The sequence below is a fragment of the Emys orbicularis genome, chromosome 3 (genome assembly GCF_028017835.1).
Source record: "Emys orbicularis isolate rEmyOrb1 chromosome 3, rEmyOrb1.hap1, whole genome shotgun sequence".
NCBI lineage: Eukaryota > Metazoa > Chordata > Testudines > Emydidae > Emys > Emys orbicularis.
This window is the reverse complement of record NC_088685.1, coordinates 86,527,715-86,541,862: the sequence shown is the minus strand read 5'-3', so window position 1 is coordinate 86,541,862 and position 14,148 is coordinate 86,527,715. Positions and strand designations below refer to the sequence as shown.

The 14,148-nt window shown below is 41.8% G+C and overlaps 1 protein-coding gene across 1 annotated transcript in view; it reads right to left on the bottom strand.

Moving 5' to 3' along the window:
* FIG4 (FIG4 phosphoinositide 5-phosphatase) overlaps positions 1–14,148 on the bottom strand; it is a 168,321-nt gene that overhangs the window by 46,777 nt on the left and 107,396 nt on the right. The window contains exons 17-20 of the mRNA XM_065401050.1: positions 13,761–13,819; positions 12,240–12,387; positions 10,668–10,751; positions 3,620–3,815 (exon numbers count right to left, since the gene is read on the bottom strand). Coding sequence (XP_065257122.1) covers positions 3,620–3,815; positions 10,668–10,751; positions 12,240–12,387; positions 13,761–13,819 — 487 coding nt within the window. The remainder of the gene's footprint in view (positions 1–3,619; positions 3,816–10,667; positions 10,752–12,239; positions 12,388–13,760; positions 13,820–14,148) is intronic.

Below are 14,148 nucleotides of genomic sequence, written 5' to 3'. Positions count from 1 at the left end.
AGCTCAGGGAAAGACCCAAGGTCTTCAAGGAAAGACGATATACCAATATAGTATTGATTTCAGAGTCCTCTGGGTTTATCTGGCAATGTTGAGACAAGACAGAAAAAACCTTGTCCACTTAGCTATGTAGACAACAATAGTAGAAAGCCGATTCCTTCCTACTATTGTTAAGGATGGCCTGAATAGCTTCTGAACATGTTCTTTCTAGGTTTGATACAAATACCAAGCCATCTGATGAAGTGAAGCCAGAATGGGATACCTGACCTTGCCCTTGTCAATACATCCAGAAAGAATTGGGTACTGATGTGCAGACATGCTGACATTTGTAGAATAATGGGAAACCAGAATTGCCTGGGCCATCTGGGAGCAATCAGGATGATCTCCATTTCATCTTGCTTGATGTTCCTCAGACAGCAAGGTATGGTGCAACAGAAGGGAGGATGAGCATTAGGTGTCCTGACCAAGGGAAATGAAGTGTTTCCCCTCTGGAGTCCTGACCTTGTCGCCCTTGGAATGGTAGATCATTCATTTTCTGTTCTCTTCTCAAACAGGTCCCAGGATGGAGATGCCCATTGATGAAATATGATCTGTACCATGGAATAATGAATATCCCATTTGTGGTCCTTAGAGGAGTACCTGGCTGACTATGTCTGCTAGTTGTCACGAATCCCTGGGTGATTGTAGACCATGACACAGTGATTGGGTGACAAATATACCAGCTCCAAAAATTGACAGCCTCTATCCAGAAAGGGGTGATTGTGCTCCCCCTCATTTGTAAATGAAGAAAGCTGTTGCCATGTTGTGTGACATCACTTGAATATGCCAGGTCTGTATGAGTGGTAGGAATTGTTAGCAGGCCTCATGGACTGCTCAAATTTCTAAGAGGTTTCTGGGCATGATGGACTCCTGAGGAGTCCACATCCTGTGCTGTATGTTCATCTAGATGGGCACCCCACTCTAACAAGGTGGTGTCCATGATCAGTATCTCCTCATACGTGGGCGGAATGAAAGGGAACTCCCCACACACACACACACTTGTTCCCTAGTCTCCCACCAGGCTAAAGAAGCTCATGCTCTATGTGGGAGTGAGTAACTTATTTGGTGTGTATACCATCTGAAGCCAAGCTTGCAGGCAACAAAGTAAAAACCTTGCAAAGGGTCTCACATGTACAGGAAACCATGTAACCTAGAAGGCTGAGATATGAACAGACTGAAGCCCATGGACTCAGTCTGAGTTGAATGACAACTTCCTTTATGGATTGGTGTCTGGCCTGAGGAAGATATACTTTGGCACTGATAGATTCCAGTATTGCCCTGATAAACTCTATAGTTTGCATGAGACCTAAAATGGATTTTATATTTATAGAGTCGCAGTGAATGTAGAAGATGGAGCAAGAATGAGGTTGCTGTCAGTACCACCTGATGAGATCTCTCAATCAGTAGCTAGTCAAAGTAAGGAAAAACTGATGGTCCGTGGCCTTGGAAAAGAGCAACCACTACTGATAGTACCTTTGTAAATAGCCTTGGGGCTGGTGCAAGGCTAAAGGGGAGCACCTTGTGTTGACACTAGTTCAGACCTACAGTGAGTCTAAGACACTTTCTATGTGAGGGGTAGATGTCTATGTGGAAGCAGGCATCTTTCATATCAAGAGTTGTGAATCAGTCATCTTTATTCAGTGAAGAAATTACTGATGCCAAGGTGGCCATTCTGAATATCAATCTACAGATAAAGACATTGAGCTGTTTGCATTCTAAGATGGGTCTTCATCCTCCCTTTTTGCAGGAGGAGGAAATATTTTGAGTAAAAACTTTCCCCAGTATTGGAGGCAGCCTCAGCACTAGAGCCTCCTGATGAAGAAAGGAGTTTACTTCTTAAATGAACATCCTTTCATCAGAGTGCTCCCTGAAGAGGGATGGGAAAGAGGCATTCTATGGTATAATGGTATGAATGATGTTGAGAACCCATTTGTCTGTCATTATCCTCTGCCAGGCTTTGGAGAAATGAGATAGATGGCCACCAAATTGGGTATCAGAGTTTTGGATGGATGAATGCAGCATCTGGAGTGTTTCACAGCTCTCAAAGGTCCTGTCAAAAATGTATTTTAGTAAAAGGCTGGGGTTGGAAGGAGGGAAAAGGTGGGAACATCGTACTTGATCCATTGCATCCTCCATGGTGGTTCAAAACCGCTCTGGGTGGTAAAATAACTGTAGTACTGGTTGTGCCTGTATGTGTGTGGTCTGTGGTATTTCTTCTTTGGAGCTGGAATGTTGATGCCCAGCGAGCCCAGCATCCTTCAACGAGTGTAACAAATCATTCATCTTCTCACTGAAGAGATTGTTCCCTTCAAAGGGCAAATCCTCCATTGCAGATTGGTCTTCCCTGAGGAATCTGGAGAAATGAAGCCATGACACTTAATGTGTGACAACAGCTGTTACCATCGATCTGGAGGCTGTGACTGCTGCAGCAAAGCTTGGAGGGATGATCTGGCAATCAATTTACCCACGGTGCCTGTCCTCCTAAGGAAGTTTGTGAGTAAATTACGTGAATTTAGAATAACTAACAAAATGGTACTTGGACAATAATGTCTGACAGTTGGCTGTACAAAATTGCATACTGGTTGAAGTAAAAACCTTCCTCAAAAATAGGTTTAAGTGTTTGGGCTTGGCTTCTTTATTAGAAGGGGTAGACTTTAGTTGATGTTGCTTGCTCTTATAAGTGGCAGCTTGAGCTACTAAGGAGTTTGGGGAGATGTGTGAATAAAAATTCTGCTCCCTTGGCTGGCACAAAATGTTTCTGGGTTCTCCATTATTTAAATCAAGACTGGATATCTTTCTAAATCACATACTGTAACTCAACCAGAAATTATGGGCTTGATGCAGAACTTGCTGGGTGAGGTTCTACGGCCTGTGTTATACAGGAAGTCAATTGCCGGAAATTATGGTGGCATCAGACAATAATTATTTAATGACAGTAGATATTGAGATTCAAAAAGTTAAAGCTTTATAACTGTTAAAACACAAACTGGAAACATCACGTCAGAATATATAAAGTAAATATCCTTAAATCAAACTCTAATAAGTTCCCAACCCGCATTTTTCTTACTTTACATATCTGTAAAACTAATATTATCTGATAAAATCAGAATGTGCAGTTTAGATAATTTAGTTTTATTAAACCATTTTTCAACACCTCAGACTATTAAGTTACTACTTGGCAATTCAGAACTCAGATACCAAGTCAGTCCTCAAAGGGACACTTTCAACTTGAAATCTAGTCAATTTCAAAACCTGAATTAAAAGTAGTGTTAGATACTATTCCTGCCCACGAATGCCTTTCCAGTTTTTATGGCTTTAGAATCACATTTTTTTTTTTAAATGTTATTTTCTTCCCTAATGTTTCGTGAGAGGCTCCAACAAACAGGGAAAATGACAATTGTGTATAATCAGGTTCACTAAATGCTGTCAAATGCGTAAAGCAAATGAACTGGAGAAAATAATTTTCCCTTTTAATGTCAGGAACATTAGGTGTTACAAGTAACAGTAGGCAAAATATTTTCATAAGAAATGTGTATTTTAAGTTGATGGTCTCCCTTCATGTGTGCCAGTGCAATTTTCTCACCTCTGTTATTTTTATATTATCGCCTGTATCTGTCATCTTTACTGGAGTGGAACGCTGAGAAACAGCTCCCTCATCTTCTTTGTCAGTCCCAGAATCATCCTCAGAACTACTTGACACTGCTTCCTCACTTGGGGGAGGAGGGGCACTAGCAGCTGTTTTGCGCTGCAGCACAGTTTCTTCTCTATTACTTTTGTTCCTATATATTCAAAGAAGAAAGACAGTGCACACATTTATTAAATGAACACAAAATACTTTTAAATATACCATACGTATATTCCTGAATTTTGGTTTCCATCTCATCTGGCATAGGGTGCAAGGAGAAATTCTACCTTCTGAACGTCTTCTGTTATTCTTGAGGGCTCTGCCCGTCCTTTGAATCCCCTATTTTTTCTTTTCCCTGGGTATTCACTATATCTGTACTTCTCATACTGCTGAATGTCTGAAGTCATTTCCATGACTATGCCAGCCTTCCTCCATTTTCTGTTCAGTCTCTTTTTTCATCCCTGCTTTTTCTTTTTCTCTTTCTAAACAACTTTATGTATCTTTCGTGATTGATCCTTGCATCACCAAACTTTGTCAGTTCTTCTCTATCTTTGGCTCTCTACCTAAATTCTCTTCCCAGGTCTTGAAAGTTTAAAAACAAAGCCATAAAACTGCTGGATAGTGTTAATGACTTTCCTCCTCCCCAACAGTGCCACCTTCTCCCTGGTCTCCAAATCAGAGAACTCCCTTTAGGCACTCCATGCTCACATCTTTAACTGTATGACATTTTCTTTTGGATGTTCTATAGCTGTCTTAGAGCCAGTCTCTCCAAAACTGAGTTTATCATCTTTCCTCCTTCTCCCTCTCCATCACCTTGTGTCCTCAACACCATTGACACCTCCACTCTTTCTCCTGTTCCTAGGCTCACGACCTTGGTGTCATCCATGACTTCTCGCCTTCTCCCCCTTTTCCAGTCTTTTATTTCTTCCTTTTTAACCATCAATATCCACTTTTTCCTAACTACACACTTTCTCATGCTACAATCCTTGAAAAGCTTTGGTCATTTCCTGCCATGGCTAGTGTCTCCCTCATTTCAATTTATAAAGAACACTGCTGATAAACACATCTTCCTCTCCATTTCCTCCGATCATGTCAACTTCTCCTTATTGTTTCCATATAGAAATCTGAAGCCACCTTATAAGGGATCTTTCCAGGCTAGGGAATAAAACATTAAAGGATTGGATTCTTGGGTCTGTCCACTTGGTGTATGCAACAGTCTGGGAAAAAGAGGTGGGTGTAAAGGAGTCTCTAAGCCATTACTGTGGCTTCCTTATCCCTGGACCACTGGGCACAGGTCCAGTCTCAAAAAGCAATTTAGAGCAGTTTTGCAGCTGTTCTAAGTTCCGCTGGCTACAACAGCCCTCAAAGGGTCAAGTGGTTGGCAGGGGACCACTGGAGTGTAGCAGTGCTCCAGTCATGCCCCATTTTCCCCAGCCACACACTCAATTGTGGCACCAACAGAGGTGTCTATGTCAGCTTTAAGTGACCCAGGAAATCATCAGGTATCCATTTAATTCAGCTTTAAGGTATGAATGTTTAGGGACTCTCCCTGGTTCTCAATGGCACTGCAGAAGACTGAACAAAGAGGATGGTAGCTGAAGGAGTTATTCAGTGCAGATCTGTCAGATGAAGAAAGTGGAAGAAACAACAGAAGCATTTGCTGGTACTTATAGCTTGGAAGTTGGTAAAGGCTGTTTCACTTACTCATGAGGCAGTTTAATGACTCTAAACTAAGTTCAGGACATCCTGACACGGTAATGCCCTGGAAATATGGAACCAAAAGCATGGATCTGTTGTAATACCCTTGGTGATTTAGTGCTACGCTTTGGAAAAAACATACAATTACTCTGGTCTGTCACTCATAGCAGGCTAGGCACACTATCACTTCTTGGGATTTCTATGTAGAGCGTAAACATCCTGATAACCTCTCGTAGATAGCTACCACTAGTAATTTTCCCCTTGGAAAAATACAATAATGATGTGTTTTGCAAATGGATTTTTGAGACTGAAAACAGAAGTACAAAAAAGGATACTCTACTTCATCCAATGTTTTAAAACAAAGAGTTCAAGTACACAAGCTCATGAGGATATTTAAACTGGGAAGACCAGAGATCTTAGAATGCATCCTCGTAAATAAACAGAACAAGTTGTCCTGCTGTTTGAAACAAATCAATATTTAGATACAGAGTCAAACAATTTAATAAGTAACATTACAAAAAATTCAAGGAGGAGATTGGCAAATCAATTCACAGTTCAGACATGCCTCAATGAAATGTTAAAGTCTATTGCATCAAATGAAGGTACAGTAAAGTGCCTTTTTTAACCAGTAGCCACTGTTCCTTTAGAAAATAAAACATATTAATTGTGTCCAGCTCTATAGTAGTGTTCCATGCCAAAAGTATGAGACCTCACAGAAATGTCTGAACAATGTATTCTTTGTTTGGGGACACTGACATATACTACCTTAGAGAGGAGAGAAAATCAAATTAGCTTGGAACTGCCTAATACAAAAATTGGAAAGAGCAAATGTGCAAAATCTACTAGATTATGCAACCCATCGGGCCCTTATTTTGAAAGGGCAGGAAATTATTTTTCCCCTTTCATCCTTATGCTTTATATCTTAAGTCATCAGTTATGCTTAAGTTATATTATCTTAAGTCACACACTAATAGATAACTGATATTCTAAGAATATTCTAAGGGATAGCTCAGTGGTTTGAGCATTGGCCTGCTAAACCCAGGGTTGTGAGTTCAATCCTTGAGGGGGCCATTTAGAGATTTGGGGCAAAAATCTAACTGGGGATTGGTCCTGCTCTGAGCAGGGGCTTGGATTAGATGACCTCCTGAGGTCCCTTCCAACCCTGATATTCTATGATTCTATGGACAGAGGAAAGGTCTCAGATGTTAAGATTTCTTGCAAAAGGAGTACAAAGGAAAGCGATACAATCCAATAGGGACAAAAACCAAAGAGTAATTCTTACACATTTTAAAAATTATTTCCAAGAGAAATTAAATTGTACTCTAAATCTATATTCTATGCTTTAGTTTTTGCCATTTCTATGAGATTTTTACAAAATAAAGGGTTAATGCTCCTGTTAAAACAGTACTTTAATACAACCTTAACTATGGCACAGCTACTGCTACACCATCATACAAAACAAAAATCACATACAGTAGCTCAATTCACCCAATGCTTTGTAGACTTTGGAAGAAAGAATTTACAACATAAAATATCAAACTCAGGTAATTTTTAGAAATACATCCACAATAATCACCTCTATTCAACTTTTACTTGCTGCTGAAGAAAGAAAAAAAGTAAACACCATTTCTGAACTTTTATGAAAGTACAGCTATGTTGCAGGTTCAATATATTTAAATATAATATATTATATCATTTTTTAAAATTTCCATAGAAAAGCAGATACCTCAAAAGTTAATGTAACATCATGCACTCATAGCATTACTGATATGGCAAATATCTACACCAATGGCTTTTTTAGGACTACAAAAAAACCAAAAGGTTACTAACCTTCCATAACTGTTGTTCTTTGGCCATTCCACTCCTGGTGGTGTGTGCACACCTCTCAAAAAGTCATCAGAAATTTTCCCCCAGTGGTACCCCTCAGGGTGGCTTGAGTACCCTCTGTTGCCGCACACCATTGCATGCTGGTATAAAGGGCCCAGCCATCCCCAAGCCTCCTCAGTTTCTTCTTGCTGGACAACTCCAATGCAGAGGGATAGGAGGGCGGGTTGTGGAATGGACATGTACATCATATTTTGAAGAACAGTTACAGAAGGTTAATAACCATTTTTCTTCTTCGCGTGATTGCACATGTGCATTCCACTTTTGGTGAGTCAAAAGCGGTACAGTAGAAGGAGGCATCAGAGTTCATGTACACAGACTGGTGTACAACTCGTCCAAATTTAGCATCATCTCTAGAGTACTGAGTGATGGCAATAACAGGATGCAAAGGTGTGGACTGAAGATCAAATCACCATTCTACAAATTACTTGGATAGGAACTTGTGCAAAGAATGCCATGGAGAACCCTTGCAATCTTGTGGAATGTACCATCACTTTGCTCAGCAGGGAAATGCCTGCCAAACTGTAACATACACGAATGTAAGAAGTTATCCAAGAAAATTCTTTGTGAAGAGATTGGGAGGTCCTTCATTCTGTCTGCAATGGCCACAAATAGTTGAGTTGACAAACTGAACTGTTTAGTCCTGTCCTAAAATACCAAAGCTCTCCTAACGTCTAAGAGTGGAGGTGTTGCTTCTCTCTATTGGCATGTGGTTTTGCGTAAAATGTAGGTTAGTAAACTGACAGGTCTCTATGAAAATGAGACTCTAGAGAGAAATCTCAGATGAGGGTGCAAGTATATTTTGTCCTTAAAGAAGATTATATAAGGTGGTTTAGATGTCTGAGCACGAAGTTCAGCCACACTCCAGGCTGAAGTGATAGCTACTAAGAAAGCCACCTTCAGTGATAGGTGCAATATGTGCTAGAGGCTCAAACTGAGGCCTCATGAGCTTTCATAGAACTAGGTTCAAGTCCCGGGGTGGGGTGGAGGTGGGGGTGGGGGAGGGCTTATCTGAGGATACAGCCTATCTAGGCCCTTCAGAAATATGATTGCCATATCAAGTGGTGCCTGTTCAGTAGACTCCCCATTCCTCTCTGAAGACACAGAGCAGGAATGCCACATATACGAACTGGAAATGGGGGAAGGGGACCCCCCTGGGTTCCAAAAAGGCTACTGGACTAGTGGTGGGCCCCAATGACACCCAACCACCCAGCCATATGCCTGATGGTACTCCTGCCAGAAGGTCCCTATCAGGGTAGTAAGACCAGCTACAAGGCTGGGAAATGTAGCAGCCAATCTCTGATTCAGAGGATGATGAATCTCCGTTAGCTGACCAAGGGGGAGCTGCTCCTGATGGTGCCAAAGACCAGTGCTGTGTCAGAGTAGGATGTAGTACAGCCAACATTGTAGGCTTCTCCTTCAATGGTATTGTGCGTGAAGACTGAAGTAAAAAGTTGTCTTGGTACTGAGTGCTGCACCGATGCTGCTGATGCCCATAGCACAATCTTCTACACCAGAGATACCTGTACCGAAAGGCTCACCAGATCTCTTGCTACTGCAAAAGCCTCCAGCGTAGTTGGTATTGAGATGTAGAAGGCACTCCCTTCAGGCACTGGACTCAAAGGTACCTGCCTTGGTGCCGGAGTCAAGGGGGCTGGCTTCTGCAGAGAAAAGGAGTGCTTGGTTTTGGCTGCACTTTACTTATTCCCATGCCTAGAGGACTTCAGTGCTGGAGACCTTCCTCTCTTGACAGTCTGCTTATTGGGGAAAGTACATGATACTGAATCTCAGGCAACATAGGAGGCACACCCCAATCGATGCTGAGGCACTAGGAGCTGAGTTTGAATGGCCAGGCTCTGACAGAGGTCTCAGGGACACTTTCTTGAGCAAAAACTTTAACCTGGCTTCTCTGTCTTTCCTGTCCTAGGCTTAAAGTATTTACAAATCTGATAACAATCCTGAGTATGGGCTATCCCTAAACATTTTAAGAAGCTTGAATGTGAGTCACTCATTGTCACTGGCCTAGTGCAAAAGGTACAGGGTTTGAAGCTCGGTGACCAAGGCATCCCTTGGTGCCAAGAAGTGGAAAACCCCCAAACTGGGTACTGAGAAAGAAACTTATCCTATCTACACTATTAACTAAGTATTAATCAACTAGTAAACTATCTACAACTAATTTACAACAAGCACACTCAGAGCACTAAGCAATTCCAACTACTGTCACGTGGCAGAAAGAGGAAGCTGTGGGATCTTGTAGGTGGCTGGGCCATTTATACCAGCACGCAGTGGCACACGGCAACAGAGGGCACCTGAGCCATCCCAGTGGGTACCACTGAGGGAAAAATGTCTTACAACTGTAAGTGGAGTGCGTGCACAAACCACCAAGAAAGGAATGCACATGCACAGTTACTTGAAGAATGGTGATACTCTTTTTATGATAAACATTCAGACCAGATCTTCAGATGGTCTTTTAATTTTATATTAGAACACTGAAAGCAATTCTAACTTTAATTTCTGGTGTCACATTCTCAAACTACTCATGACTATCAGGTGACTTTCTTTTTAGAAACTTATTACACATTTAAATATTTATTATACTTAAATCATACTGCAAACACATACACTATGCTATAGATCGTACATATTTATTAGAAAATGGTATATTTTGATGGAATGCTGTAATATAGTGTATCTCATGTAACATCTGCTTTTTCCTACAACCTTAGCTATAACTATAGCACCTTGTAATTTTTGTGCATTCTTTTCTGTATTCACTAATTCAGTCGACACTGTGATTCTGAATATATTGGACTTTTTTATTCTATAGTTTCCCTTATCTCTATTTCTTCTAAAAAGAATGTTGTTAGCACAAGGATACCATATATTTTCTTTTTAACCCATCAACACCATTTTCTTTAGATTTAGTTTCGGGAGAAGACAGTTATTTACAAAGTTGCTTTAGATGCAAATTAATGTTTGCTGCACATGCCAGAAAATGTTCACTAGTCTTCTAAACTATGCCTAATCTGAACTATGTTTTAATGTATACTCTCACATAAGTGATTTCGTAGACTGTTTGTCTGGCATACACAGGGCAATACACAGTAATACAAGATGCTACTGATACTGTAATAAATATATTTGAGGCCTAATTCAAAGTGCACTGAAGTCCATAAGAATCTTTCCATTTACTGCAAATAGGCCTTGGATCCCTTATACTCTCTGAGTACAGGTAGGTACTTGGGTTTTAGCCTTATGCCTCAACTCAAGAGCCATGTATGGCTTGTGTGTCCCCCTTCAAGTCATTGCTCATCTTGAACTAAGTAATTATGCATTTTGTTGTTAACTGCATTGTACTCGACAATGTTGATGTTATTATGCCAGTACACGATCTTAAATTTCATATTTTATATGCAAATCTTACCCCACCACTGATTTTCCAGTTTCATCAGGTTTCCGCACTGTAAATGGACTTGGATCAATTCCAACATTCTTGGGCATGAAATCTCTGAAAGAGGGGAGGAAATCAGCCATAAAATAAAGCTCAACATGTGAAATATGCTTTTGAAATTATATTTTGTCAGGTTTTTTGAAAATTCTTCACATCTACAAGTCTGAACGTCCTGTAACATTTAGTTCTGAATTTAAAAATTGTTGTCATGAATTAAAAAGGACTGTCTAGGTTAAACTTTGATTACAGGTCACAAACTGTCATGTAAAAATTAAAATCCAAAGAGATTTAAGAAGCCTTCAGTTGTACCACGCAGTCTCACAAAACATGACTATGCACAGAGTTGTCACTTGTGAAGTAGGGTTGGGCTAATGGAGACCCAACAATGTTATTTTCATGATGGTGTTCATGACTCTCAGATTAGTTCAAATGGCCATTTTAGATATCATTCCCACAAAAGCCATTAGCCAAAGCATGCATGCTAAAAATATTTTTTAAAATACTCAGTTGGCATGATCCAAGGTGTTATGGCTGCCAGCCGGAAAACACTCTAGCTGATTGTTTTAATCAACTCCAAGCGCACATGATCTTGAGATTAAAAACAGAACATATCTGAACAGAGACATAAATTTTTCTCCTAATTTAGAATTAGAATGGGCTTGTCCATATGGCGCTGCAGTTCAGACTATGAGTGTGTGGCTTGCAGAGCACTCTAACATGCTGCATTCTACGGGCCCCACATAGACATTGCTGGCATGCACAAAAGGTACCTAGTTCATGTTAACGTAGTCCTGTTTTAAATGGGACTACCTCAAAATGAACTAGGTACCTTTTAGTTCGCGCCAGCAGAATCTAGGTGTCTACATGGGGCTGATGGAGAGCAACAGGTTAGAACAGTCTATAATTCACACCCTGTAGTCTGGACTATGGCACTGTGTAGACAAAACTGCATGAATCCAAATGAAGTAGTCTACATTACCTAAAAAATGTCCTCTTTCCAGCTGAATAAAGCTCTAAACCAGAAATTCTCAACTGGGGTGGCACATCAAATTTTCGGGATAGGAGGGCAGTGAACCTTCTAATAATTCAGTAATTATAGTAAAAGTGTGGGGGCCAACTGCCAGGCTGCAATGCCACTCACTTAAATCTGGCTCAGCCACCCTCCATCACACCAGATAGAGGGGCAGCCGGTCCAAATTTGAGCGGTGTTGTGACCCTGCGTGTCAGGTTGCAATGCCACTTACTCAGATGTCTCACTGACTAACATCAGCAGCACTAATACAGGTAAGGTGTGTTTTTACACTACCATTTGATTTGTATTTTGAGTAATTTGCCTGGTATCTCCTGAACAAATGCATTAGCAACACTACATAACAGTATCCTTCCCACTATTGTAAAGGGATGGTGATGGCTCCAAGTAAAAACAAATACTAAAGTGGGGCAAGATTCAAAAAGGCTAAGAACCCCTGCACTAAAGTAAGTTTCAGGTTATGTATTAGAATTGTGAAATCTAAATTATATTGTTTATAACACCACAAAACATACCGTATAGAATTGGTCATTGCCAAGCAAAAGGTGTCATCAAAACTGCTTAATTCATATGGCCGAAAGAACTCGTTGTGAATATCAATCTCTTCTTCATATTTGTGAAATTTCTTCACTATCAACTTCCTTCTGTTTTCAGCGCATGTCACTGAAAAAAAGACAACATGTTCTATTGCGAATCATTAGCACATTTGGAAAAAAATCTATTTGCATACTCCTGTAATAATTTAACCAGATACACTTCCATATGTTTTTTCTATAGCACAAGAAATATGATCTAAAAACAAGACATATATATTTGAGGGGATACATTATAAAAGTTAACTAGTTAATTGGATTCCCTTTTACATTTACATTTCCGATTTGAACAGTCTCCCAGCTGGAGAAGTGGTGATGTGTCTTCCAATTGTATTTGAACTATCGGCTAGACCAGGGGTGGGCAAACTACGGCCCGCGGGCCACATCCGGCCCGTGGGACCGTCCTGCCCGGCCCCCGAGCTCCTGGCCTGGGAGGCTCGTCCCCGCCCCCCTCCCCCCCCGCTGTCCTCCCTCCCCTGCAGCCTCAGCTCGCTCGTTCCGTCGCCGAGGCAATGCTCTGGGCGGCGGGGCTCTGAGCTCCTGGGGCAGCGCAGCTGCAGAGCCCGGCCTGACCCGGTCTCTGTGCTGTGTGGCCTGGCTCCAGCCGGGCGGCGCGGCTGTAGCGCCTCCAGCCACCAGTGCTCCAGGCAGACGGTAAGGGGATGGGGGGGTTGCATAGAGGGCAGGGGAGTTTGGGGTGGTGATCGGGGGCGGGGCAGTCGGGGGAAGGCAATAGGGGGTTGAATGGGGGCAGGGGTCCCGGGGGGCCGTCAGGAAGGAGAGGGGGTTGGATGGGGCGGCAGGGGGCAGTCAGGGGACAGGGATAAGGGGTGGTTGGATGGGGCAGGGGTCCCGGGGGGGCCGTCAGGAATGAGAGGAGAGGTTGGATGGGGTGGCGGGGATCCGCGGGCGGTCAGGGAACGGGGGTTGGATGTGACAGGAGTCCCGGGGGGGCAGACAGGAGGTGGGGGCCGGGCCACGACCTCTGCCCCTAACTAGCCCTCCATACAATTTCCGAAATCCAATGCAGCCCTCAGGCCAAAAAGTTTGCCCGCCCCTGAGCTAGACTATTCTTGTGCGTTACCAATTTACAATACTTCAAGCCACATATGACAAAAAACTATTTAAAATGCTTCCCTGCATGTGAACTTATAGAAGCCAAAGTCATATCCACAAGTCTACAATAAGCACCACATTCCCAATATCTGGCTCAACAATTGATGGACATTTGGCAGGTGTGATGCAGGCATCTCATATATGATAGTGAAACCCACAGCTTATTGAGAAGGAAATACCTGTCAGCTGTTATAACTGCACAGCTTTTATCATCAGTTTGTTAATTTGTGATTAAAGGAATAGATGCAAACCATTCAATGGCTGAATCAAAATAATCAGTATTTTTCAAAAATATTCTCAAAAACAAAAAGAACACAGAGCACTTACCCTCATCATAAGGCAGTGGTAAATGATTTAATACACCTCTTGTCCACCAGTAGGTATAGCTATGGGAGGGAGGAAATTCACACATGGAATTGACTTTATTATAATATATTCTATAGAAAATAAACATTCAATCTACTATCACATCTAAAAACATGCACACCACTTTTTATACACTGTATAGTGACCTAATTGTGCATGGTGGTTTATACTGCAGGGGTGAGAGAAAGGAAAGAACCATCATTGGCCTAAGAAGTTCAACAGTTCCCAGTCGTGCAACTGCACCTTTGTGGACAGACCCCTGAAGTCAGTGGGGCTCTATGCAGGTGCAGCAGTTTGTCTGCACAGAGCTACATTTACTTCAGGTGTCCAACTGTTTGGAAGCAGTTGC